The sequence below is a fragment of the Cantharellus anzutake genome, assembly GCF_015039405.1.
Source record: "Cantharellus anzutake strain C23 chromosome Unknown EI90scaffold_8, whole genome shotgun sequence".
NCBI classification, from domain to species: Eukaryota; Fungi; Basidiomycota; class Agaricomycetes; order Cantharellales; family Hydnaceae; genus Cantharellus; species Cantharellus anzutake.
The window spans coordinates 781,632-808,302 of NW_024066958.1; the positions used below are offsets into that span (position 1 = coordinate 781,632).

The 26,671-nt window shown below is 48.5% G+C and overlaps 10 protein-coding genes across 10 annotated transcripts; 6 read left to right on the forward strand and 4 right to left on the reverse strand.

The window, feature by feature from the left end:
- Positions 1–621: 621 nt before the first annotated feature.
- On the forward strand, positions 622–2,296 carry EI90DRAFT_2534266 (t-SNARE). Its single transcript, XM_039053193.1, has 7 exons — positions 622–995; positions 1,059–1,105; positions 1,175–1,384; positions 1,447–1,528; positions 1,604–1,782; positions 1,872–2,132; positions 2,181–2,296. The coding sequence occupies exons 1-7, from the start codon at positions 800–802 to the stop codon at positions 2,205–2,207; spliced, it is 1,002 nt and encodes a 333-aa protein (XP_038920292.1). The 5' UTR covers positions 622–799; the 3' UTR covers positions 2,208–2,296.
- EI90DRAFT_2534043 (uncharacterized protein) lies at positions 2,174–2,841 on the forward strand. The gene has a single exon (XM_039053191.1). It carries the CDS (start codon positions 2,230–2,232, stop codon positions 2,602–2,604), a length of 375 nt encoding a protein of 124 aa, XP_038920293.1. The 5' UTR covers positions 2,174–2,229; the 3' UTR covers positions 2,605–2,841.
- EI90DRAFT_3041377 (uncharacterized protein) lies at positions 2,810–5,914 on the forward strand. Its single transcript, XM_039059096.1, is given in 17 exon segments — positions 2,810–3,031; positions 3,083–3,095; positions 3,119–3,181; positions 3,217–3,233; positions 3,298–3,478; positions 3,541–3,578; positions 3,689–3,748; positions 3,822–3,947; positions 4,007–4,146; positions 4,180–4,243; positions 4,298–4,382; positions 4,405–4,479; positions 4,533–4,660; positions 4,687–4,745; positions 4,765–4,807; positions 5,493–5,576; positions 5,792–5,914. 15 exon segments carry the CDS (start codon positions 3,083–3,085, stop codon positions 5,574–5,576), a joined length of 1,176 nt encoding a protein of 391 aa, XP_038920294.1. The 5' UTR covers positions 2,810–3,031; the 3' UTR covers positions 5,792–5,914.
- Positions 5,915–6,853: 939 nt separating this feature from the next.
- On the reverse strand, positions 6,854–7,533 carry EI90DRAFT_2534240 (uncharacterized protein). Its single transcript, XM_039053192.1, has 2 exons — positions 7,025–7,533; positions 6,854–6,963 (listed from the first exon to the last, which is right to left on the reverse strand). The coding sequence occupies exon 1, from the start codon at positions 7,437–7,439 to the stop codon at positions 7,119–7,121; it is 321 nt and encodes a 106-aa protein (XP_038920295.1). The 5' UTR covers positions 7,440–7,533; the 3' UTR covers positions 6,854–6,963; positions 7,025–7,118.
- EI90DRAFT_3286792 (uncharacterized protein) lies at positions 7,146–9,462 on the reverse strand. The gene is made up of 9 exons (XM_039067026.1): positions 9,064–9,462; positions 8,905–8,955; positions 8,798–8,881; positions 8,695–8,769; positions 8,393–8,617; positions 8,068–8,135; positions 7,844–7,883; positions 7,677–7,793; positions 7,146–7,616 (listed from the first exon to the last, which is right to left on the reverse strand). Exons 1-9 carry the CDS (start codon positions 9,415–9,417, stop codon positions 7,596–7,598), a joined length of 1,035 nt encoding a protein of 344 aa, XP_038920296.1. The 5' UTR covers positions 9,418–9,462; the 3' UTR covers positions 7,146–7,595.
- A 160-nt stretch (positions 9,463–9,622) lies between these two features.
- Positions 9,623–10,991, forward strand: EI90DRAFT_3013373 (t-SNARE; the record flags this gene model as incomplete). Its single annotated transcript, XM_039056655.1, has 5 exons — positions 9,623–9,782; positions 9,845–10,185; positions 10,258–10,339; positions 10,412–10,587; positions 10,683–10,991. The coding sequence occupies 5 exons, from the start codon at positions 9,623–9,625 to the stop codon at positions 10,989–10,991; spliced, it is 1,068 nt and encodes a 355-aa protein (XP_038920297.1).
- A 5,743-nt stretch (positions 10,992–16,734) lies between these two features.
- EI90DRAFT_3118497 (WD40-repeat-containing domain protein) lies at positions 16,735–19,919 on the forward strand (the record flags this gene model as incomplete). The annotated part of the gene is made up of 7 exons (XM_039063111.1): positions 16,735–16,887; positions 16,952–17,404; positions 17,457–17,603; positions 17,663–17,818; positions 17,871–17,900; positions 17,958–18,461; positions 18,522–19,919. The coding sequence occupies 7 exons, from the start codon at positions 16,735–16,737 to the stop codon at positions 19,917–19,919; spliced, it is 2,841 nt and encodes a 946-aa protein (XP_038920298.1).
- Positions 19,920–20,343: 424 nt separating this feature from the next.
- Positions 20,344–21,035, reverse strand: EI90DRAFT_3013375 (uncharacterized protein; the record flags this gene model as incomplete). Its single annotated transcript, XM_039056656.1, has 2 exons — positions 20,344–20,503; positions 20,815–21,035. The coding sequence occupies 2 exons, from the start codon at positions 21,033–21,035 to the stop codon at positions 20,344–20,346; spliced, it is 381 nt and encodes a 126-aa protein (XP_038920299.1).
- A 2,416-nt stretch (positions 21,036–23,451) lies between these two features.
- EI90DRAFT_3041404 (uncharacterized protein) lies at positions 23,452–25,015 on the forward strand. The gene is made up of 9 exons (XM_039059097.1): positions 23,452–23,494; positions 23,562–23,617; positions 23,818–23,890; positions 23,954–24,024; positions 24,074–24,142; positions 24,221–24,248; positions 24,308–24,381; positions 24,529–24,633; positions 24,736–25,015. Exons 2-9 carry the CDS (start codon positions 23,562–23,564, stop codon positions 24,779–24,781), a joined length of 522 nt encoding a protein of 173 aa, XP_038920300.1. The 5' UTR covers positions 23,452–23,494; the 3' UTR covers positions 24,782–25,015.
- EI90DRAFT_3013377 (uncharacterized protein) lies at positions 24,844–25,773 on the reverse strand (the record flags this gene model as incomplete). Its single annotated transcript, XM_039056657.1, has 6 exons — positions 24,844–24,884; positions 24,942–25,049; positions 25,238–25,328; positions 25,399–25,431; positions 25,512–25,555; positions 25,629–25,773. The coding sequence occupies 6 exons, from the start codon at positions 25,771–25,773 to the stop codon at positions 24,844–24,846; spliced, it is 462 nt and encodes a 153-aa protein (XP_038920301.1).
- Between the last annotated feature and the right edge of the window lie 898 nt (positions 25,774–26,671).

Here is a 26,671-nt window from a genome sequence, read left to right on the forward strand (position 1 = left end):
CGCGCGTGCGCGCCTCGAAATGGCGACGACAATGATGCCTGTATCTCCCCAAATTCCGCCACGCTCGATGCATGCAATCTCCTCCCATGTGATAGATAATGTCGGGGAACCTACCTACTCGTTCCAAGTTGAAAAGTCTTCCCGACTGCGCCAAATGCTCAAGAAATAGATTAATAGTGAGAAGGCAAAGACTATGAGTGCCTGTAATACGGAAAGCTCAGCGAGCTTATTTCGACGATTAAAGAACAACGCCAGGACACAGGAACACGCTCGACCAACTGCATCCAATTGACATGACGCTACGCAAGCCGTTCGGGCACATCCCCAGTTTTCATCATAATGCGCAAGAGTATATCCAGATGGCCTAGAAACTACCCAGCTCGGTGTTGTCGTGTCCTCCTTCGCGTTGACCAAGCGCAATTGCATTTTGCAAGCAGAGCTTCGCTTCCTGTATACCAGGAACTAGACAAAGCTTTTCTCATGCAGCAGGCAAAAGTCCTCTCTAGATCACGGCAAGATATAAGAGCCCGAATGGAAACAAGAAACCACGTCGTGAAAAAGGCGGGAACTGGAAATACTTACACGCCAGAATTCCAGCGTGGTCACGTGAGCTATGGCACGGCTAATTCAGTTCCCTTCACAACACCACAACGTCTTCCGAAACCACTGAGTTCTAACAACACACCACGCTCCTTACATCGCCCACCGCTAGCTGACGCAGCAAGAAATTATATACGGAGTGCTATTCTTGAAATTCGCGCATTCTTCACCCTACTTTCCCCCCCCCCAAGCAGCCAAAATGCCCACGACAGACCGTACGAAAGAGTTCCGCGCATGTGTCGAGTCCATGCGAAGTCGTTCATCGATCCCCACCCGTGATACTCAGTCAAAACAGCGGCCACTCTCGACTCAAAAGAGCGAGTTCTCTCGAATGGCGTCAACTATAGGAAAGGACTTGGCGACTACTGCGGCAAAGCTGGATAAGCTTGCTCAACGTTGAGTACAGTCATTACAGGGAATCAAAAATCAAATGCCCATTGAACTCTCGTTTTTTACAGTTGCGAAGCGAAAGACTCTGTTTGATGATCGGCCAGTTGAAATTAGCGTGAATAGTTTTCGATTCTGTTTCTCTCCAATAGCAACAAAGCATTCACCGACGTTGTTGGGTTACTAGGAACTTACATTCATAATAAAGCAAGATATCGCCAACCTTAATAAGCAAATATCGGCTTTGCAGTCATACGTGAAGCAACAAAAAGCAGGCAATAAATCCGGTTCGAGCAAACAAATCGATGAACACAATACGAATGTGGTCACACTGCTGCAAAGCAAGTTGGCGTCGACGAGCATTAACTTTAAAGAGGTCTTGGAGATTCGCACGCAGGTGCGCTCATTGTCCCTCCTCGTATATTTGTCAGTTGATACGTTTTTATTCTACGTACACAGAATATGAAAGAGTCCAAAAATCGAACTGAGCAATTTATGTCTAACGCTGCATCCGCAGCCGCCCAGAATCCTCCGTCACAAAGTATATAGTTCTACTATAAGCGCAAGCTGAACGACCCCGCGCCCTTGCTGACTTTTGCTACGCAAATTGCCTTAGGCTCGCTCCTCTTCACGACCTCCTCGAGTCCTAAAAAATCAAATAAGGGCAAGGGGCGTGCCAACGATGATGAGTTACTCGCTTTAGACTTGCACTCGGCTGAAGAGAGTATTGGGATGAATGGGGGTCAACCTTACGGGGATGGAGGATACCACCAAATGCAACTAGTAGAGCAGCAGGTGAGCTCCGAATCTTTCTTCCACCGTCCTCTCTGTGTACCTGTCGACGTAAATCCTCACTTTACTAAAAATCACCAAAAAAAAAATAGGATGATTACATCCAACAACGCTCAACAGCCATCACCTCGATCGAATCGACCATCGCCGAGCTTGGCCAAATCTTCACTCAACTAGCGACGATGGTGGCGGAGCAGCGTGAAACCGTTCAGCGTATAGATGCAGATACGATAGACATTGCAAACAACGTTGGCGGGGCACAGAGGGAGTTGCTCAAGTATTATGCTAGTATCAGTTCCAACAGGTGGTTAATGATGAAGGTTTTCGGTGTGCTTATTGTATTTGTGAGTGACGTATGTTGTATCGATGGATCATTTCATGTGGCTGATAGAGATTCCTAGTTCCTACTTTTCATTCTAGTTTCATAATACTTTGTCATTCGGACTTTTGATGCATCTTGTGTTTTCTTTGTCGTTCTATCTATACCTTGGGGCTGGCGCAAGCCCTTATCCCGCCACTTTCGACGAAGGTCTCTCAGAGAAAATTGGACTTATTTCACTGCTGAATACAACAACTCAGAAACACGATGAGCTACGTACACCCATTCATTCTTCCCTCCCCGCAGGTCTTCCAACTGCCTTAACTCTTATCTGTTCGCCTATCCACTCCCCATATATCAGCTGGTTTGCCACACCTGGAACAAGGGATTTGAATGCCTCTCTGGTTGGAATACATGCTGACAGTTTCCAATTGACCTCAAAAATGGTACCACGAGTTGTGACGGTGATGAAGATTTCATCCCATTGCAAGCATCGCTTCATGTGATCCCTAAGCGCTGAACGGAGCTGTTCTCATGAGTCTCCGAACTGAATCGACTGTCCGGGCAGACGAGCCTGAACAGAGAAAAAAGGGACCATTGTGGCGAGAAATGTGAGAACCGAGCTCGACTGAACATCGAAAAAGAGTCGACCGCGGTACTAAATTTCAGAATTGGTGGTGGTTTATGTGCCTCCAAAGATTACCGTAGAGGCAGCTTCAGCTTAGTTTCCGTGCAGGTTGCACGTCTCCATCGTATCCCCATCCCGACTACTACTGTGACAACTTATGGTTCTTTGTTGCCAAATCGGGCTAGGATATATATCCCTCACCGCCCGAGCACCGCATATATTACCGATACGACTAGGTGGCGCTGGCGGCCTGTTCTCTAGAGTGTGATCCACAACTAACTGTACGTCGTCGATTGAAGCCTTAGGTAGGAAAAGCCGAACAAAAGGTCAAAGACCGCTTCGCTAATTTACACTAGATGCCCCTCCCACGTGTTGTCGAAGAAACGGATGAGGATTCGATTCCGTTCATCATGCACTGCACGACACGTCCACGTCTAGCGAGACGTCCCCACCAAGTGCCATTTTCTCCTTGGGGACGCGGGGACTGAAGACGAGGATCCACTTGCCGTGAGTAACTGATTGGCGCCCGATTAATCATCTTGACCAAAGAACCATCATCCGTTCCCCTTAGGATGCTTTCTTTGAGACGGAATCCGGATGGAATGTTTTGGATGATATTGAGCCAATCGAAGATAACAAAAGTACCAGGTTCGCCACTGGAACCAGACCCTTTTTTCTTAAGCGAACCCCCACTACTTTCTCTACATTCTCCAACTTCTCCACCGTCTCCGACTTTTCGACGTTTTCCAATGGTCCGGCCCCATCGACCCGGAGCACGGGCGGACATTTCCCCTGAGGGATCTTTGCGAGAAAGTGATTGAAAAGCACCTATGGCTCCAAATGGCCAGGATCGTTAGCTCATCCTGCTATTCTCAATCACGGAATCTCATCCTGCATCGGTTCCTTATCTTGCAATTACGCCGTCCGGGGAGAAAGGATATATGGCTACGAATTGATCGGAGGCCGGACTGGGCATTCTCTCACTTGTGCGGAAACTCGGCACATCTCCTGCCTATGATACGGTAGGACTTCGTCATTGATCCGTTGCTGAATATGTTTTGATGCCCCTACAGGCCCAGCTGTCGGCATCTAAAGGAAGCCCTCGCTGGAAGGGCACGCCAAGAAAACACGCAGGAATTCAAAAGACCGCCCTTTCTCGCTGATTTCGGTGAATATCTTCGCGTCATCTCTGAAGAACTGCTGGAGTATAAAATCTGGCCGGTATGACTCCATTTCGGGGAAAGACCCATGAAAGATGCTCATAGCCGTAATTGCTCCAGGAGAACTGTTGGATGTTCTGTTCCCTATTGCAAGAGCATCTTGGAGGATCAGGAGACGGGTATTATACATTCGGAGCGCTGTTGCTCCCTACACTGCACCATTTATCCGAGGGAGAATATCGGAGCGAGCAGCAGCCCAAGTGACACCCAATACAGTAAGCCATATGTCATAGTGAATCGGGAGGCTGCTTAGTAACCTATCATCAGATTATGACAGCATTACAAAGTCCAGCTGGGGTATGTGGACCTTTTTCTGTCGGTTTTCTGTGGCCCACGGTTTGATTTCCACAGTCCTTAAGCCATTCATGGAAACCCTTGAGGAGCGTGAAGCCAAGAGGTGGCTTGCTAATTCAATCACCATATTTCTTGCCAAAATGTGTATGCAGTGCAAGGGTTAGATATTCACCATGACATACGAAACATCCTAATGGGGATCGATGGCTCCTCACTTACCACGCACTTAGAAAAGAGTGGTTTGCACTCTCGCATTGCCATATTCTGCATTGACGCCCTTGCTGTTTACCAGAGGAAAATGTTCTCCAACTTCCCAACCCTCTAATCCTCAACTCCGACATCCCAGATCTCGCTTCTCAGATCCGGTCAAAGATCTCATCCGATGTTCAATATGCTGCATTATTTGGCCTTCTCCATGTTGTGGAAATTGAAAACCCTCAGCTGAGCTTTTCAGCAGATTAGAAACATTCATTGCTGAATCGGTGATCAAATGGTGGAAGTCTGAGTCTGCTGGAAGCAGCAAGAAACCCCCTGATCGCATTGGAGAGAGTGATTGTGTGGTGCCATGTATGTGATTTGCCTTCGACTCCCCAATGCGAGGAGATATATAGACGGCAGTTCACAGAGTCAGAGCCACTGTCAGTTAGGAGGTCAGAATCTGGCGACATCTTTGCTTCCGACCTCTATTGCAATGCCGTCGCTTTGCTTACCAGTACTATGGAGTGATTTCGGTTTCTGCTGGACATATCGCACATTCAGCTCCATCTCATTCACCTGATGCGGGTTGGGAAGGCGACACCATGGATCATCCTATGAACACCTCCCAGCAGTGCAATGGCAAGACTCTGGATGGGATGGGTGCCTCAACACCATTCGAGGGCGCGCTGGTTCGGTCCACTCGGTCTCATTCTCACCTGATGGGTCCAAGGTAGCCTTGGGATCCAATGACCATACAGCACGAATCTGGGATGCAATAATTGGGGAAGAACTTAAGGTCCTCCAAGGGCACACTGACTGGGTCCGCTCAGTCTCATTCTCACTTGGTGGGTCCAAGGTAGCCTCGGGATCGATGACAAAACAGGACGAATCTGGGATGCAGCGACTGGGGAAGAACTCAAGGTCCTCCGAGGACACACTGGGTGGGTCCACTCGGTATCATTCTCATCTGATGGATCCAGGGTAGCCTCAGCATCTGGGACAGCACAGTACGAATCTGGGATGCAGCAACTGGGGAAAACTCCAATCCTCCGAGGACACACCACCGGTCTACCGCTCATTCTCATCTGATGCCAGGTGCCTCAGCTCCATGACAGACAGTACGATCTGGATGCAGTGACTGGGGAAGAACAAAGTCCTCCGAGGACCACTGGCTGGGTCACTCGGTGTCATTCTCATCTGGTGAATCCGGGGGTAACCTCAGCATCTTTTGACAAGACGGTACGAATCTGGGATGCAGTGACTGGGAAGAACTCAAAGTCTCCGAGACACACTGACCTGGTCTGCTCGGTGTCATTCTCATCTGATGGATCCAGGGTAGCCTCAGCATCCGATGACAAGACAGTACGAATCTGGGATGCGGTGACTGGGGAGGAACTCAAAGTCCTCCGAGGACACACTGACTGGGTCCACTCGGTGTCATTCTCATCTGATGGATCCAGGATAGCCTCAGTATCCCGTGATCACACAGTACGAATCTGGGATGTGGCAATGGGAGAAGAAATATCCGTCAGCGACGAAGAATCCATCTCAGATGACATCACCCTGGATTCGCCTTCCAACCCAATCACTGTTCCTAATCAGTGCTCATTTGCACAAGTCAGGCATGATGAGCTGAACCATATTCACCTTTTCCTCGGAACATGTGGAACCCCCATTTTATCGCCCCTACTCATATAAGCGACAGGATATCCACTTGGGAGATTTTGGGGTGATGGGCAATCCATTACTGTCCACATGGAGGGAGGGCGTGTTCAGACTATTCAGCACCAAAGAGATATCGGTGTGTTTAAATCCGACATCATGATTTAGGAGTCCGAGCCCCAATTAAGATATTGTGAGTGGATTGCTCTTGAGATCGACAACTTTACTACCTTTTTTTCGAATGACTAATTTTTCTTTACAGATTGCAGACGCGCATTCACTTTAGGCATAATCAATGTGATATCTTCCTCTCCCAAGTACAACCTCCCTCTCGTACCCCACTCAAGCGATCCCTGCCAAATTGAAGTAGTAGGCAAGGGCGGAGGCGTTACCGATGCGGCCCATAACGTTTATATAATTGCTTTGACTTATCCATATCAGGGGAGAAAAAAGTGGTGCTATAATGGGTTTTATGCTATAGTTCCTTTTCTCTAAAATACATAGGCACAAAAGCAAAGGTCGTTGATGCACCATTTCCTTTTTCATCATTTCGTTTTCCTTCTGCAGTCTTCAGTCATTGGAAATCAACGATGTCCTTGGAATATGGAATAGTATGTGTGGGGTGCCCGGTCCAACCCAGTTGCGGGGCACATTGGGCCACTGTGACCGAAAGTATGTTAAGCTTGTAACAACTCGGCAAAGAAGTCCGTGAGCAGGTCCGTGTCAGGACCTCCCTGGCATAAACTATTGGAATATCAATTGATTGTCATGTTTCGCGAGGTCTTGCATGAACCTCAGACTCTTAATTTCGGGACTCGACGATTGGTTCAATCAGAATCTGATAAATCAACATCGACCATGTGCTTGTTGATGGCCGGAGCGCTTGAGCGCCGCATGCATTGGAAATACGCTTTTGAATCTCACCATAATTCCTCAACGGTGTTGTTTCAAGAAGTGTTGTTTCTGTTCGAGTCAGTGATGGGTCGCCGAGCCATAGGGAAATCAGACTCGTACCCAGTCAGAAGAGCTCGTGGATCGTGCTCACATTAATAACAATAAGTGGCAATAGTGATATTAACCACCATAAAATTCCCGAGGATACTGCAGTATCACGAGTTTTGAGCATGCTCCCTCGTCCACCATTCCAAATCCCAGCAAGCAATGTCCTGCTCCGAGCACTCCCCGCCAACAAACTCGAACCATCGAACCCCGTGCGTGGGTTGGGCACACAGAGACATAGCAAGAGTACGAGCCGCCAAAGTGCATGAAGAATGTTAAGCGAAGAACGGAGAATTTGACGATCCATGCGAAAGCTACATATGGGCCTCATACAGGTCATGATTTAATTATGCAGGTGTTTTGAGCTATTGGTTGCGGCGCCGTCGTTGGGAAGAGAGAGGAGGCGGAAGGATGAACGGAACTGCTATTTATCAAAGAGATGGTGATGATCGTTTCACTCCCGACGGGGGGAGTTGATTTATGGACCATAAAAAGCCTAGAGGCACTTCCTGGTCCTCTGCATTTTTAAGTATTTAGGCTAGTGGTAGCGACGCGTGTTTGAGCACAGTTGACTTACGAAAAGGTAGTATGCATCTCCATGTACGTCGGAAAATAGCTGCAGATCGACATCCCGTTCGTGTGTCGTACCAAATCCCGAATCGTACAACACCTTCTCCACGTCTGCACCCCCTTTCTAACTTCCGCCCGCGCACCCAAGTCACCCTGGGGGCTAGGTCGCCGTACCTGTTGCTCTCCATCCGCCGGAGACGGATGAATGAAAAAACTGATTCAGTGTGTTGCAAACATGTGAATCTGAGGGTCAAGTCGAGTACAGCACTTGGTGCATCTGATTTTCAGGTTGTATAACTTAGCTGCTCGAGCGGAAGCACGTTTCAGCCAAGAGTAGCGCGATTTTTAGCCATCAGAGTTGGCAAGCAAAGTAACCTCTGGGCCCCTATATTTCCCACAATACCGCGCGAGAACTAGACCGAAACCAGAGAACAAGACCAAAGGTCTTGAAGCGCGGCCAACAGTCCTGTGAAATAGACAGAATAGTGGAGGGAGCTAATCAACGAGAGTTGGCCGAGCGGAAAAACGAATCTTGCCCGCCGATTTATCATGAGTTGATCATGAGGGTGACAGGGAATAAGACAGCTAGAGAACGGGAAAGGAACTTGATGCCCTCACCACCATGGGTGCGTTCGAGGTTTCAAAGCTGTGCGCAGATGTCACGGACACCCAACTTTAAAGACGGAAAACCCAAGCTGGATTTATGATGTATGGACGACAGACAGTACTAGTAGCTAGCAGTTGGAACGGCGCTTTCGTCACTATATTGTAGACCGGAAGGCTGACATTGTGTGCAGGATTATTTCGGACGAATGGTGTCCAGTGTAAGGCAACAACTCCACGGTCAAGCCGCCTGCCAACAGGGTGGGGGGCATCGAGCACCGCGCCTACATATCTGGCAGTGCCGCGGTGGAATCCTCTGTATTCCAAGGTTGCATCTGAACGGGGCTGACGATCCGAGAATTACGCTGCACACTTCTATTCCAATAGAGGCTGCTCAGGCTGGCATCCTGCCTACTGCTCACCAAGGTCCTTATCGCATTATTGGTTGTGATTTGGGGCCAAGTTTGTAGAGCATCCGGCGCCACACTAGCAGCTAGCTGCAGTGAAAGATGACGGCCTGATTACTCCGCGACGATCAACCACGGTCAACGTTGGATCCGGAGGTTTGTTGGTCAGCCACCAAGCCGCGCTGCCGTTTGCGATGATATACTGTGGCACTAGTTATCGCATACAAGCCGTGTATTGCACCCCTCCGCTGACCCTCGCTCGGCCACACTCGTCAACTAGGAGCAAAAAACAAACGATACAGTAATCACATCATCACGTCAAGCGATGATCATGACAGTACCGAGCGCGTCACGGTGATTCCGAACGTCAATTGAGTGACGCACGTGCGGGGGTGTATGAAAATTCCCCGGAGTGTTTATGTTTGTGCAAAGGCGGACTGAATTCCCAGTAAGAGTGGCCTGTGGGGACAGTATTCTTGTAACTCTCTGGGCTTTTAATGCCCACAGAGGACTTCTGAAGAGGTCCCCACCCGCAATGACCCCTTCGAGCACCTTTATGGTGGCTACACCTATGGCATCCTCTTCTCCGCGATGTGGGTTAGGCTTGTTATGCGGCCTTGGGCTTGCTAAATACTTGGCTACAGACTCTTGGGGATAATCACCGTGCAGTCGAGATCTTATTTTCTGCGTTATTCCAGCGATCCCAACACGACGAAACTTCTGGTATTCCCTCGTCATGATAGCTTGTGACTTTGACGCCACCTCAACGTCTTCCGAAACCACTGAGTTCTAACACACCACGCTCCTTACATCGCCCGCCGCTAGCCGACACAGCAAGAAATTATATACGGAGTGCTATTCTTGAAATTCGCGCATTCTTCGCCCTACTTTCCCCCCAAGCAGCCAAAATGCCCACAACAGACCGTACGAAGGAGTTCCGCGCATGTGTGGAGCCATGCGAAGTCGTTCATCGATCCCCACCCGAGATGCTCAGTCAAAACAGCGGCCACTCTCGGCTCAAAAGAGCGAGTTCTCTCGAATGGCGTCAACTACAGGAAAGGACTTGGCGACTACTGCGGCAAAGCTGGATAAGCTTGCTCAACGTTGAGTACGATCATTACAGCGAATCAAAAATCAAATGCCCATTGAACTCTCGTTTCTACAGTTGCGGAGCGGGAGGCTCTGTTTGATGGTCGGCCGGTTGGAATTGGCATGAATGGTTTTCGGTCCTGTTTCTCTCAAGTAGCAACGGAGCGTTCGCCGGCGTTGTTGGGTTACTGCACCTTCTGGGGACTTACGTTCATGATGAAGCAAGGTATCGCCGACCTTAGTGAGCGGATATCAGTGTCGGCTTTGCGGTCATGCGTGGAGCGGCAGGGGGCGGGCAGTAAGTCCGGTTCGGGCGGACAAATTGATGAACACAATACGAATGTGGTCACACTGCTGCAAAGCAAGTTAGCGTCGACGAGCATTAACTTTAAAGAGGTCTTGGAGATTCGCACGCAGGTGCGTTCATTGTTCCTGCTCGTATATTTGTCAGTTAATACGTTGTTTTTGGTTTTTACCCTACGTACACAGAATATGAAAGAGTCCAAAAATCGAACTGAGCAATTTATGTCTAACGCTGCATCCGCAGCCGCCCAGAATCCTCCGTCACAAAGTATATAGTTCTATAAGCGCAAGCTGAACGACCCCGCGCCCTTGCTGACTTTTACTACGCAAATTGCCTTAGGCTCGCTCCTCTTCACGACCTCCTCGAGTCCTAAAAAATCAAACAAGGGCAAGGGGCGTGCCAACGATGATGAGTTACTCGCTTTAGACTTGCACTCGGCTGAAGAGAGTATTGGAATGAATGGGGGTCAACCTTACGGGGATGGAGGATACCACCAAATGCAACTAGTAGAGCAGGTGAGCTTTGTTCCAATTCTTTCCCGTTCTTTCTTCCATGGTCCTCTCTGTATACCTGTCGACGTAAATCCTCACTTCATTAAAAATCACTACAGGATGATTACATCCAACAACGCTCAACAGCCATAACCTCAATCGAATCGACCATTGCCGAACTTGGCCAAATCTTCACTCAACTAGCGACGATGGTGGCGGAGCAGCGTGAAACCGTTCAGCGTATAGATGCAGATACGATAGACATTGCAAACAACGTTGGCGGGGCACAGAGGGAGTTGCTCAAGTATTATGCTAGTATCAGTTCCAACAGGTGGTTAATGATGAAGGTTTTCGGTGTGCTTATTGTATTTGTGAGTGACGTATGTTGTATCGATGGATCATTTCATGTGGCTGAGAGAGATTCCTAGTTCCTACTTTTCATTCTAGTTTCATAATATTTTGTCATTCGGACTTTTGATGCATCTTGTGTTTTCTCTGTCGTTCTATCTATACCTTGGGGCTGGCGCAAGTCCTAATCCCGCCACTTTCGACGAAGGTCTCTCAAAGAAAATTGGACTTATTTCATTACTGAATACAACAACTCAGAAACACGGTACACCCGTTCATTCTGTTAGAAGTTAGGAAGGAATATCGACGTCCCATATTTTGGGCGCACGGACCTGCAGCCGCCAGAGATTTTCCTTTATTCCTTTCTTGTCTTTCTTGTAGATCGACGTCGCTTTAGGCTTAAAAGCCACTGGACGCGACCTCTTTTGTTTCCCTCAGTTCTACTTTCGTGAACTGAGGTGAGGTCTACCTTTCTTGCGCGACTACTCTTACTAAAGACTGTTGTGTATTCTACTTAGCGCTAATCCTACACTAGGTACACTAATATCATTCTAGTTCTACTTTCGTGAACTGAGCGCTAATCCTACGCTAGTTCTCTCACAGGTTATTTGCCCAGTGAACTCCGTACCCATCCACCTCACCCCTCTCCATGTCTTCCACCGCCATATCTACTGATGGTTCTCGTTATTCCATAAAACCCCTTGATAACGAAGGAAAGAATTACCGAGTTTGGGCATCTAGGATGAAACTCATCCTCGAGGCTGGAAATGTTTGGGAAGTTGTCGACCCCTCTTCTAACGGTGCTGTTATGCCAAAGGGGCTCGACGCCGATGACCCATTGCTTCTTGAATGGACAAAAAAGGATAAGTTAGCCATGACTCAACTAAAACTCTATATCGATGACGAACCTATGATGTCCGTTGAAGAGCAAACTTCTGCTCGAGGAGTCTGGCAAGCTTTGTCTGATAAGTACAATGGTCTCGGTTCTCATGACGCTGGCATCCTTACCTCCAAGCTACATCGCTTCCAACTTGACGACTCTAAACCACTCGAACCCCAGATCAACGCCATGTGACAAATACGTAGCCAACTGGCTGTACTTGGTCAACCCGTCTCTGATTCTGGCTTTGCAATCGCTATCTCCGAGGCCCTTCCCACTTCATATGAGGTCTTTAAGACCCTGACTGTCGCAACTGTCGATGACTCCTCCCAACTGAATACTGCCACACTTCTTCGCCAAATCTACCGTGAAGAAAAACGTAAAGAACATTCTTCCGGTATTGCCACTATGGTGGCTAAAACACCAAAACCTGATCGGAATAACTCACCGAAACCAAGCGGTCAAAAACCCAACACTCCCAAGTCTAACGTTCAGTGTACTAATCCCAAGTGTGGAAAACTTGGTCATACGTTTGAGCGATGCTGGGCAGAGGGCGGAGGATCAGAAGGAAAGGGACCAAGAAGAGCGAAGGCTAAGCGAACGCCACCTGCAGGACCCTCTAGAGAGTCTGCTAAAGTCGCCACGTCCGACACAAAAGTTGAAATGCTGTTAGCTTCTGCGGAAAAAACATATTCCGGTCAAGAACGCCACACAGAGTGGGTAGTTGATTCCGGCGCTACGGTGCACTTATGCGGGAATCAAGAATGGTTTACCGCTTATCGCCCCCTTCATCCTCCTCGAGAGATAATCCTTGGAAACAAAAAATCGATTCTTGCACCTGGAATTGGTCAGATCGAAGTCGAGATCAGAATCGGAGACTCTTCTCGACTCACCACCATCCGTAACGTCCTTCATTGTCCAAAAATCGCCCACAATCTCCTTTCTGTCCCGCAACTCTCTTCCTCCGGTGCCCAAGTACGATTCCTTGACAAGACTTGCCACATCCTCAACTCGTCTAATGAGCTAATCGCCATAGCCACCCTTGACAACGGCCTATTCCGACTACCTGTAACAGTTGTTGGTACAGAAAAGGCCTTCATATCCACTATCAACGCACCAGAAAACGCCAATCTGGCACGATCTGTAACAGCCAGCGCATCACTTGACATCTGGCATACGCGCTTAGGCCACATATCAAAGGAATCTATCCTTAATATGATGCGCAGTGGAATGGTAAAAGGGATGGACGTACTAGGGAAAAGATCACCCGAAGAACCAACTTTCTGCCAAGGTTGCGAAGCGTCTTCCCACCATCGCAACCCGATCCCATCCGAAACACATACCAGAGCCGACCAAGTTCTTGGACGCGTCTTCTCCGACGTCTGTGAAGTCCGAACTAAGACGAGAGAAGGATATAAGTACTTTATTACCTTCGTAGACGACTATAGTCGCTACCTTACCGTCTATCCCATGAAGAACAAGAGTGACGCTCTGGAACGGTTCAAGGAATACCTTGCTGAAGCGGAAAGGTAAACCGGGCAGAAGTTGAAGACCCTGTGGACAGATGGAGGAGGCGAGTATTTCTCGAATGACTTCGTCACATTCTTGAAGGGTATGGGAATTCTCCATGAAAAGACTAACCCTCAGACTCCGCAAGAGAATGGGGTAGCAGAACGAGTTAATAGAACGTTGGTCAGCATGGCTATCGCAATGATGAAAGGAGTTGAGTCTCAGATCGGACGTACCTCCTGGCCCTATGCCCTTCGACACGCCGCTCTCATCAAAAATGTCTCTCCCCATTCATCACTTCCCAATGGCATCTCTCCTCACGAACGCTATACAGGGAACAAACCTACTGTCTCCACTATCCGAACTTTTGGCTGTAAAGCCACACTCCACATCCCAAAAGATCAACGAGGTAAACTTGATGATCGCTCACTCACCGGGATTCATATTGGCGTTGCCCAAGGCAAAAAGGCCTTCTTGATATATGATCCCACATCACGCAAAGTCCTCGAGTCTAGGGACGTGCATTTCTTTGAAGGGGTCGCTGACTCGGAGCGAGTAACGATTGAAGTGCCGATTGTGGAGTCGAGGGGGCATGTTGTGGCGACAACAGAAGAAGAAGAGAAGGACGAGGACGAGGGAAGGGAAGACGTGAGAGAGGAATCAGGTAATAATGATGAGACACCCGAGGAACTCACCGAACTCCCTCGACGATCGACTCGACTACGACACGCTCCCATTCCAGATGATGACGACCGATATAACGTCAGTTCCTACAACAAAAAGAAGATGATACCAGAGTCAGTGGGGGCAGCATGGGTGATGACTGCCACAGGGAACGAACCGCGCACCTACAACGAGGCGATGAACCGACCCGACTCAGACTCTTGGTTGGAAGCGTGCTTGAATGAACTCAAAGCACTAAGGGAAACCAAAACGTATGTGCCAGTTAATCGAAAAGATGTTGACGCTTCGAATATCGTTGGATGCCGATGGATATTCGCACTGAAACGAGGATCAAATGGCGAGATCGAACGCTACAAGGCTCGAATCGTCGCCAAAGGTTTTAGTCAAGTCTATGAGATCGATTATAACGAAACATTCGCACCTGTCGTGAAATGGTCATCGATACGAATTCTCCTTGCCCTGGCTGCGCGTCGCGACCTTGAAGTTCATCAGATGGATGTCACCACGGCTTTTTTGAATGGAGAACTGGAGCATGAGATCTATATGCAACCTCCACCAGGAAGTGCAGACTTCGGGAGACCAGGTATTGTCTGGAAGTTACAAAAGAGTCTTTATGGGTTGAAGCAGGCTTCGCGAGCATGGTACATGAAGGCGAAGGAAGAGTTGATGAAGATCGGATTTGTCCGATGCGATTCGGATCACGCGGTATTCATTTGCTCAAAACGGCAACATATCTGCATCATCGCGCTGTACGTCGATGACCTTATGATCCTGTCTGACGACCTCTCTCTCCTTCGAAGAAAGAAGAAACTTCTCATGTCTACCTTCAAGATGAAGGATCTCGACGAAATTCACTGGTTTCTCGGGCTTGAAATCACTCGAGATCGAGCTCGGCGCCTAATCCATATCTCCCAGAAACGCTATGTCAAAGACGTACTGCAACGTTTCGGCTTTCTTAACTCACATCATACTTACACACCTGTCGCACTCGGTCTCAAATTACCTCGCTATGAAATTCCCCAAACCGATACACGACAATATCAATCTCGCCTTGGATCCGTTATGTACGCCATGTTGGGAAGTAGACCCGACATCAGCTATGCGATCACTCTTCTCAGCCAATACTCGGCTAACCCAGGACAAGAACACCTAACGTCGATCAATCGACTTTTACGTTACTTATCGCTTACTCGCGATTGCGGTTTAACTTACAACGGATACTCAAAGGACGACGACACGATGGCATACTCAGATTCAGATTGGGCAGGAGATCCTCGTGATTGTCGCTCGATATCTGGATTCGTTTTTAAGATGGCTGGAGCTGCCGTTAGTTGGAGTTCGAAGAAACAAGCGTCAGTAGCCCTATCTAGTACAGAGGGCGAATACATGGCTTCAACACATGCTGCGAAGGAAGCCATCTGGATTCGACGCTTCCTCAGTGACCTTGGTGTGTCCATTCCTACCCCGATTACTTTACTCATCGACAATCAAGGTGCTATTGCACTCGCGAACAACCCTGCTTTTCACGCGCGAACAAAACACATCGGGATTCGACATCATTTCATCCGAGAATGTGTCGACAACAAGTTAATCGAACTCGAATATGTGTCTACAAACAATCAACTCGCCGACATCTTTACGAAAGCATTGGGAAGTGATAAATTCGACAAGTTCGCTGAGGCTTTGGGATTACAAGGGAAGGATACGTTTTTCCGGAGATCGGATGGTACGTCGAGTGGGGGTGTTAGAAGTTAGGAAGGAATATCGACGTCCCATATTTTGGGCGCACGGACCTGCAGCCGCCAGAGATTTTCCTTTATTCCTTTCTTGTCTTTCTTGTAGATCGACGTCGCTTTAGGCTTAAAAGCCACTGGACGCGACCTCTTTTGTTTCCCTCAGTTCTACTTTCGTGAACTGAGGTGAGGTCTACCTTTCTTGCGCGACTACTCTTACTAAAGACTGTTGTGTATTCTACTTAGCGCTAATCCTACGCTAGGTACACTAATATCATTCTAGTTCTACTTTCGTGAACTGAGCGCTAATCCTACGCTAGTTCTCTCACACATTCTTCCCTCCCCGCGGGCCTTCCAACTGCCTTAACTCTTACCTGTTCGCCTATCCACTCCCCATATATCAGCCGGTCTGCCACACCTGGAACAAGGGATTTGAATACCTCTCTGGTTGGAAGATATGCTGACACTTTCCAATTAGCCTCAGAAATGCTACCACGGGTTGTGAGGGTGATGAAGATTTCACCGCATTAATGCAAGCATCGCTTCATGAGATCCCTAAGCGTATTTCCCGAACCGAATCGACTGTCTCGGCGGAACAAGCTTGAACAGAGAAAAAAGGACCATTGTGGCGAGAAATATGAAAACCGAGCTCGACTGAAATCGAAAAAAAGTCGACCGTGGTACTAAATTTCAAAGTTGGTGGTGAGTCTATAGTGCATCCAAGACGTTTCAACGATTACTGTAGAGGCAGCTTCAGCCTAGTTTCCGTGCTGGTTGCATGTCTCCATCGTATCCCATCCCTACTACTGTAACGAGTTAGGGTTCTTTGGCATCTGTTGCCAAATCGGGCTAGGATATATATTCCTCACCGCCCGAGCACCGCATATATTACCGATACGACTAGGTGGCGCTGGTGGCCTGTTCACTAGAGTGTAATCCACAACTAACTCCTCGATTGAAGCCTTCGGTAGGAAAAGCTAAAGAAAGTTCAAAAGCCGCTTCGCTAATTCACATTAGATGCCCCTCCCACGTGTTGTCGAAGAAACGGATGAGGATTTCGACTCTGTTCATCATGCACTGCACGACACGTCCACGTCTAGCGAGACGTCCCCACCAAGTGCGATTTTCTCCTTGGGGAACGCGGGGACTGAAGACGAGGATCCATTTGCCGTGAGTAACTGATTGACGCCCGATTAACCATCTTGACGAAAGAACCATCATCCGTTCCCCTTAGGATGCTTTCTTTGAGACGGAATCCGGGATGAATGTTCTGGATGACATTGAGCCAATCGAGGATAACAAAAGTACCGAGTTCGCCACTGGGACCAGACCCCTTTTTCTTAAGCGAACCCCCACTACTTTCTCCACATTCTCCAACTTCTCCACCATCTCCGACTTTTCGACCTTTTCCAATGGTTCGGTTTTATCAACTCGGAGCACCGGGCGAACGTTTCCGCTTAGGGACCTTTGCGAGAAGGTGATTGAAAAGCACCTATGGCTCCAAATGGCCAGGATCGTTAGCGCATCCTGCTATTCTCAATCACGGAATCTCATCCTGCATCGGTTCCTTATCTTGCAATTACGCCGTCCGGGGAGAAATGATATATGGCTACGGATTGATCGGAGAGCCGGACTGGGCATTCTCTCCCTTGTGCGGAAACTCGGCACAACTCCTGCCCATGATACGGTGGGACTTTTCCATCAGTCTGTTGCTGAATATGTTTTTGACGCCCCTACAGGTTCAATTATCGGCGTCTAAGGAAGCCCTTGCTAAAACGGCGCGCCAAGAAAACATGCAGGAATTCAAAAGACAACCCTTTCTCGCTGATTTCGGTGAATATCTTCGCGTCATCTCTGAAGAACTGCTGGAATATAAAATCTGGCCGGTATGATTGCATTTTGGGATAAGATCCATGAAAGATGCTCATGGCTATGATTGTTCCAGGAGAATTGTTGGATGTTCTGTTCCCTATTACAAGACCATCTTGAAGGGTCAGGAGACGGGTATTATACATTCGGACGCGCTGTTGCTCCTGACATTGCACCATCTATCCGAGGGAGAATATCGGAGCGAGCAGCAGCCCAAGTGACACCCAATACAGTAAGCCATATGCCGTAGTGAATTCGGAGGCTGCTTAGTAACCGATCATCAGATTATGACAGTGTTGCAAAATTGGACTTGGGTATGTAGGCCTTTTGGTTACGTCGTTTTTTATGGCCCACAGTTGATTTCCACACAGGCCTTAAGCCGCTCGTGGCAACCCTTCAGAATAGCCTGGGATGGTCATTCAATCGCTATGATTCTTGCCAAAATTGTGTGCGCAGCACAAGGGTCAGAGGATCACTCCCACACGCATGACATCTCGGAGCGGATTGATGGGGCCTCAGTTGCCGCTCACCTAGAAAAGAGTGATTTGCACTCTCGCATTGCCATGTTCTGCATTGACGCCCTTGGCCGTTTGCCAGAGGGAAATGTTCTTCAACTCCCTAACCCATTAATCCTCAACTCCGACATGCCAGATCTCGCCTTTCGAATCCAATCAAAGATCTCCGAAGATGTTCAGTATGCTGCACTATATGGCCTTCTTCACGTTGCGGAAATTAAAAACCCTTCAGCTGAGCTTTTCAGCAGATTAGAAACGTTCATTGCTGAATCGGTGATCAAATGGTTGGAAGTCTTGAGCCTGCTGGAAGCAGCAAGAAACGCTCTGATCGCATTGGAGAGAGTGATTGTGTGGTGCCAGGTATGTGATTTGCCTTCGACTCCCCAATTCCGAGGAGACATATATGACGGCAGTTCACAGAGTCAGAGCCACCGCCAGTTAGGAGGTCAGAATCTGGCGATATCTTTTCTCCGATGCCGTCGCTTTGCTTATCAGTACTATGGAGTGATTTCGGTTTCTGCTGGACATATCGCACATTCAGCTCCATCTCATTCACCTGATGCGGGTTGGCAAAGGCGACACCATGGATCATCCTATGAACACCTCCCAGCAGTGCAATGGCAAGACCCTGGATGGGATGGGTGCCTCAACACTATTCGAGGGCACACTAGCTGGGTCTACTCGGTCTCATTCTCACCTGATGGGTCCAAGGTAGCCTCGGGATCCATGGACACAACAGGACGAATCTGGGATGCAGTGACTGGGGAAGCACTCAAGGTTCTTCGAGGGCACGCTATCTTGGTTTGCTCAGTCTCATTCTCACCTGATGGGTCCAAGGTAGCGTCGGGATCCGCTGACAGAACAGGACGAATCTGGGATGCAGTGACTGGAGAAGAACTCAAGATCCTCCGAGGGCACACTGAATGGGTCCGCTCAGTCTCATTCTCACTTGATGGGTCTAAGGTAGCCTCGGGATCCAATGACAACACAGGACGAATCTGGGATGCAGCGACTGGGGAAGCACTCAAGGTCCTCCGAGGACACACTGACTGGGTCCGCTCAGTCTCATTCTCACTTGATGGGTCCAAGGTAGCCTCAGGATCCGATGACAAAACAGGACGAATCTGGGATGCAGTGACCGGGGAAGAACTCAAGGTCCTCCGAGGACACACTGAGTCGGTCTACTCGGTGTCATTCTCATCTGATGGATCCAGGGTAGCCTCAGCATCTGGTGACCACACAGTACGAATCTGGGATGCAGCGACTGGGGAAGAACTCAAAGTCCTCCAAGGACACACTGAGTTGGTCCGCTCGGTGGCATTCTCGTCTGATGAATCCAGGGTAGCCTCAGCATCCGATGACAAGACAGTACGAATCTGGGTTGCGGTGACTGGGGAGGAACTCAAAGTTCTCCGAGGACACACTGGCCAGGTCCTCTCAGTGTCATTCTCATCTGATGGATCCAGGATAGCCTCAGCATCCCATGATCGTACAGTACGAATCTGGGATGTGGCAATGGGAGAAGAAATTTCCGTCAGCGACAAAGAATCCATCTCAGATGACATCACCCTGGATTCGCCTTCCACCCCAATCACCGTTCCTAATCAGTGCTCATTTGCACAAGTCAGGCATGATGAGCTGAACCGTATTCACCTTTTCCTCGGACGATGTGGAACCCCCCATTTTATTGCCCCTACTCATATAAGTGACAGGATATCCAGTTGGGAGATTTCGGGTGATGGGCAATCCCTTACTGTCCACATGGAAGGAGGGGGTGTCCTGACTATTCAGGCACCAAAGAGATATCGGTGTGTTTAAATCCGACACCATGATTTAGGAGTCCAAGCACCCAATTAAGATATTGTGAGTGGATTGCTCTTGAGATCGACAGCTTTTCCACCTTTTTTCGAATGACTAATTTTTTTTTACAGATTGCAGACGCGCATTCACTTTAGGCACAATCGATGTGATATCTTCCTCCCCCAAGTACAACCTCTTACCCCACTCAAGCGATCCCTGCCAAATTGAAGTAGTAGCAGGCAAGGGCGGAGGCGTTATCGATGCGGCCCATATAAGAGCATAACGTTTATATAATTGCTTTGACGGTTATCCATACCAGGGAAGAAAAAAGTGGCACCATAATGGGTTTTATGCTATAGTTCGCTTCTCTCTAAAATACATCGGCACAAACGCAAAGGCCGTTGATGCACCCGTTCCTTTTTCATCATTTCGTTTCCTTCAGTCATTGGACATCAACGGCGTCCTTGGAATATGTGTGGGATGCCCAGGTCCAACCCAGTTGCGGGGCACATTGGGCCACTGTGACCGAAGGTGTGTTAAGCTTGTAAAAACTCGGCAAGGAGTCCGTGAGCAGGTCCGTGTCAGGACCTCCCTGGCGAAAACTATTGGACCATCAATTGATTGTCATGTTTCGCGAGGTCTTGCATGAACCTCAGACTCTTAATTTCGAGACTCGAGGATTGCTTCAATTAGAATCGGATAAATCAACATCGACTATGTGCGTGTTGATGGCTGGAGCGCTTGAGCGCCGCATGCATTAGAAGTTCGCTCTCAAATCCCACCGTGATTTCTCAACGGTCTTGTTTCAAGAAGTGTTATTACTGCCTGTTTCTGTTCGAGTTGGTGATAGGTCGCCGAGCCATTCGGAAATCAGACTCGTACCCAGTCAGAGGAGCTCGTGGACCGTGCTCACATTATTACAGTAGAATAACAATAAATGGCAATGGCAATGTTAACCACCACAATATCCCCGAGGATACTGCAGTATCGCGGTTTTTGGGCATGCTCCTTCGTCCACCATTCCAGATCCCAGCAAGCAACGTCCTGCTCCGAGCACTCCTCGCCAACAAACTCGAACCATCCGTGGGTTGGGCACACAGAGACATAACAAGAGTACGAGCCGCCAAAGTGCATGAAGAATGTTAAGCGAAGAACGGAGAATTCGACGATCCATGCGAAAGCTACATATGGGCCTCATACAGGGGAGGTGGAAGGATGAATGGAACTGCTATTTATATGATTCATCAAAGAGATGGTGATGATCGTACTCATTCCCGACGGGGGGAGTTGATTTATGGACCATAAAAAGCCTAGAGGCACTTCCTGCTCTGCATTTTTAAGTATTTAGGCTAGTGGTAGCGGCGCGTGCTTGAGCACAGTTAACATAGAATGTACGTCGGAAAATAGCTGCAGATCGACATCCCGTTCGTGTGCTGTACCAAGTCCCGAATTATACAACGCGTTATCCACGTCTGTAAAACCCCCTTTTTAGCCGTCCGCGCACCCAAGATTAGGTCGCCGTCTCTCTTGTTCTCCATCCACCGAAGACGGATGAATGAAAAAACTGATTCAGTGCGTTGCAAACATGTGAATTTGGGGGTACAGCACTTGGTGCATCTGACTTTCAGGTTGCATGATTTAGCTGCCTGAGCGGAAGCACGTTTCAGCCAAGAGTAGCACGATTTCTAGCCATCAGAGTTGTAACCTCCGGATCTCTATATTGCCGACAAGACCGCGCGAGAACTGGACCAAAACCAGAGAACAAGACCAAAGGCCAGAAGTGCGGCCAACAGTCCTGTGAAATGGGGAGGGAGCCAATCAACGAGAGTTGGCCGAGCTTGAAAAACGAATTTTTCCCGCTGACTTACGTAGCATGAGTTGATCATGAGGGTGGCAGGGAATAAGACAGCAAGAGAACGGGAAAGAAATTTAATGCCCTCACCACCATAGGTGCGTTCGAGGTTTCAAAGCTGTACGCAGATGTCACGGACACCCAACTTTAAAGACGGAAAACCCAAGCTGAATTTATGTATGGACGACAGACAGTACTAGTACCTAGCAGTTGGAACGGCGCTTTCGTCACTATATTGTGGACTTGAGCGGAAGGCTGGCATTGTGTGCAAGATTATTTCGGACAAATGGTGTCCAGTGTAAGGCAACGACTCCACGGTCAGGCCACCTACCAACAGGGTGAAGGGCACCAAGCACCACGCCTACATATCTGGCAGTGCCGCAGTGGATTCCTCTGCATGTCAAGGTCACACCTGAACGGGGCTGACGATCCGAGAATTACGCTGCACACTTCTATTCCAATAGAAGCTGCTCAGGCACCATGGTATCCTACTGCTCACCAAGGTCCTTATCGTATTATTGATTTGGGGCCAAGTTTGTAGAGTATCCGGCGCTACACTAGTAGCTAGCTGCGGTGCAAGATGGCGGCCTGATTACTCCGCGGAAATGCAGCCTAAATGTAACCAGGGCGAGGTCATTTTAATTCAATTTAATTTGAGATCCAACCGATCAATTCATTTCTTTTGAATTGAAACCATCTCGATCAGCGTTGGATCCGGAGGTTTGTTGGTCAGCGACCAAGCCGCGCTGCCATTTGCGATGATATACTGCGGCACTAGTTAACGTATACAAGCCGTGTATTGCACGGCTCCACTGACCCTCGCTCGGCTCGTCAACTGGGAGCGAAAAATAAACGATACAGTAATCACATCATCACGTCAAGAGATGATCATGACGGTACCGAGCGCGTCACGAACGTCAATTGAGTGATGCACGCGCGGGGGTGTATGAAAATTTCCCGGAGTCTTTATAAAGTCGACTGAATTCCCAGTAAGAGTGGCTTAAAATTCTCTGTGGGAGAACTTGGGACAGTATTCTTGTAACTCTCTGGGCTTTTAATGCCCCCAGAGGACTCCTGAAGAAGTCCCCACCCGCAATGACCCCCTTTGAGCACCTTTATGGTGGCTACACCTATGGCATCCTCTTCTCCGCGATGTGGGTTAAACTTGTTATGCGGCCTTGGACTTGCTAAATACTTGGCTACAGACTCTTGGGGATAATCACCGTGCAGTCGAGATCTTATTTTCTGCGTTATCCGAGCGATCCCATCACGACGAAACTTCTGGTATTCCCTCCGTCATTATAGTTTGTGACTTTGACGCCACCTTACCGTTGCTGCATTCTCTGTCCAGGTTCTAGTGCTAATGTGAGCCGTACTAGTAATTTCACCGGGGCTGGGACTCTGACTTCACGCATATTTCAGACTAGCTCAGCTCCTTGATCTGTATATGCATCCTGAGCACTACATGCGCTTCATTTTTAACCTTTGCTGTTTAGTGGTTTCTCTCTATCAGGTCAGTACATGGTCGTCATGCGCAAGCATGCAACAGGCATCAACTCATGGTGAGCCTACCCCGAATGGCGTTTAACTCGGCCTGAATTGTTGTTCAGGTATATTTCCGCGTTTGTTGTGATGGATGTGTGTCATGCACTCTGATCACGTCCACACTATCTCACGTAGTGTGCACAGGTAGTGTCATCCTTCTTAGTCCAATCCTACTTCTCCTGGCGTATCAGTAAAAGTATCCTTTGGCTTTCTCTTCCCGAAAATGAGCATGTTCACTGATCAGTTCACGTTCAGTGACCAATATGTGGGTGGCGTTACCGGTGATGCTGATTAGTTTGCTTCAATCTGGTATGCAACAGTTCTACTAATCCGAGCACCCCTAAACTAATGGGCCCCCGCCATCCGCAGCTTTTGGGCTTTGTAAACCATCTCGTCTTCCCTGAAGTTGTCACAAGTTGCTGATCAACTTTCCATCATATCCTTAGGGGTATATATTCTGTGGTGAGTACCGAAAGCCCGATGGACTAAGGATAATGGCATGAAATGCGCTCTTTGAAGCAATATACATTTGCCAGTGCATTCGCTTGCCAGTTGGGCCCGAACTTCAACTATCGGTTTCTGCGCATCTCAGGTTCGTCCACGTCATTCTTTGCGCATCATTCGCGGGAATTGGAATTCTGAGAAGTTTCCTTAGGCCGCCGCAGATACGTTGATAGCAGCAATGATGATCGTCCTGTTGCATCGTAGACGAACTGGATTCTCAAGGTGCGAGCTACTATCTTCCCGGCCGTTGGGCATATACAGGTCTGAACAGATTCCCTAGGACGGACAGAGTGATAAAAATTCTGATTAGATACGCGATTCACACCGGCGCAGTTACAAGGTCAGGCCGTCCTGTGTTTTCTCACTGGCATGTCGGGGGGATGGAGTTAAAATTGCTTCTTTTTTTTTTCCTCGGCAGTGTCGTCGCTTTGACGATATTAATTTCTGTAAGTGGATTTTAATCATTGATGGCAAAAATGACAAACCGGCGTCCCGTTCAATTCAGTTTCTTTGGTATGATGGATATCACTTCTTGACGATGTCTTTTGTGGTGGTTAGTTCAGGAATCACCTTTCCCCCGTCGCTTATATAACCTGAACCCCCCCCCCCCCCTCTCCATCCTTAGCCATGGGGAGGAGTATACACCATCACCCTGCTGGCAAAGTGAGTGCCGCGTTTCGCCGAAGTCATCGCACGCTCATCACTAATTCTTCGCATCGTTCTCAGCCTGCATGCCCGTAGTCATGCTCGAAGACGCCTATTACCAGGGTCCAGAGAAGGTGTTGCTCAGTCGATTCACCTATCCAAAATATCAACCACGGTACGACTTTTGTGTTGCCATTGACTTTGCCAATTTCATGCAGTTCTATGTAGTATTGGTAAATTTAGGGGTTAGGTCCTGCACGTGCTAACATGCCTAAGATTCGTTCGGAGCGTACCCCGTGGATTCTTATTTGGGCGGCGGCAAGATGCAAACTGACAATAAGCATTTAAAGTCCATACCATCTCGTTCGCGTCATGTAACAAGTTCACTGGCTTGTCTTATTGGCCGCTATTCACGGGTGCTATCGTTCCGTTAGATACTGTGCCTAAAACATACAGCAATTAATTGCCTTAGTCAATCCCTGGTTCCGGCTTACTTTCTTCCTCGCCGTTCGATTCGCCCCGAAACTCGCCCACAGTGTCTGCTATGTGAAGTGTAGTATTCTCGAAGGCGCTCGTTAACCAGAAGCATCTGGTACAGTGCCCTGGAGAAAAAAGCTCAGAATGATGACAGCGAGGCGCATGAACACAATGAGTCAAAGCAAACGGTACAACAATGCCTCACTTGATGAGGATCGGGGAGTACAATGCCAGGGAAAATGTCAATGGAAGATAGTTGCTAAGATTGGTGGTGAGATCGAACAGGCCGTAACAGGGCGCAACGTGTATGTACCATTCACTGCGAAAGGAATGAGCGAGAAGGAACCAAAAATTCCGAGCCCACCCATGACGATGGCTGTCATTACACGCGTCCACAGTACGACCTGTCATCAGGTATCGTCAGATCACGCCTGTGAAAGAGTAAATATCCCGCTGTCATGAGATGTGGCTCACTACAAATCGAAGATAACGAGCAAGGTTAGAGCACTGTAATGATTGAGCGCCTTTCATTAAGGGGAAGCGATTAAAGTCGCCGACGCCATCCTAGTTGGTTTTGAGCAACGTACGTTCACACTGTGCCTATTACTGCCGTCCCGAGACAGCCCAACGACTATGGAAAAGTCATGGATGCCATATATCACAGAAGCACGGGAGGAGGAAGCTGAGACGAAAGTCGATCTCACTTTCATCCATATGTATCCGCCGCAATCCCGCACGTATGTCATTTGTTCCATCGTCGGTGGCGAGTCTTTCATTCTCTTCCAAGAAAGGCATGTGGTTTGTCTGATACAGAGACTGTGCCACCAAGTCGCACAGTTGCGCGGCCATTCTGAATACCAAAAAGTCCCGTTACCTCGTTAAAGAGTATGCGAAGTGTTGGGTGAGGGCACGCCCCGGCAGCCATCATCTGATCCGCTGTCTCCCATATTCCCCAAAAGACACAAAAGGGAAATAGCCTCTTCCTTTCGTATTCCTTCAATCAACTTTCCCTTGTGGCAAGAGAAACAAGTTTCTTCGACTTCTCTTTGAAGTGATCTATACACAGCTTTCACCTTACGTTTTCATTCTCTCGCAATTTCCAGTATTCAGCCATTGGAAATTGGGAATCAACCTCGATAAGCAGCTGTGAGCAGATCCACGCCAGAACCTCCCAGGCTAGGTATACGTACACGTAAGGACCCCAGCCTCTATGACTTGGCAATTGGCATACACGCATAGATCTTGGAACTCGATGATTGGCTCGATTATAATCGGAGAATCAACGTGGGCAGTGTGTATGTTGATGGCTGGCGCGCGTGAGCACCGCATTGGAAGTATGTTTCACGCATGCACGGCTGAATGACACCCCTTCCTTGATCAGGTCACTTTCTATGTGACTTGCATACTTTCCAAATCAATGCTATAGTCTGGAGCTGAGCGAACCGAAGAACACGATTGGGTTCTGGATGCTGTCGGTTCGTTGGCCTCCCTATTCTAGCTCTCCTTCAATCCCGACTTCATCAGGAAAGAACATATTAGGTTTAGAGCCTCTCCTCACTCTTCGAGTGTAAATGATAAGTGTTTGTCCCGGAGCGGCATGACATGCTGGCAGTTGGTCACGCGCATAGAGCCTACTCAATGAGAATTTACTCGCCTAAACAAAGTGCAAGGTTGGTGTATTGGTGTCATTGCAGTACCCAGCCATAAATTGTGGGATTATAGAAGGATGGGGAAACCCGTCGTTCTA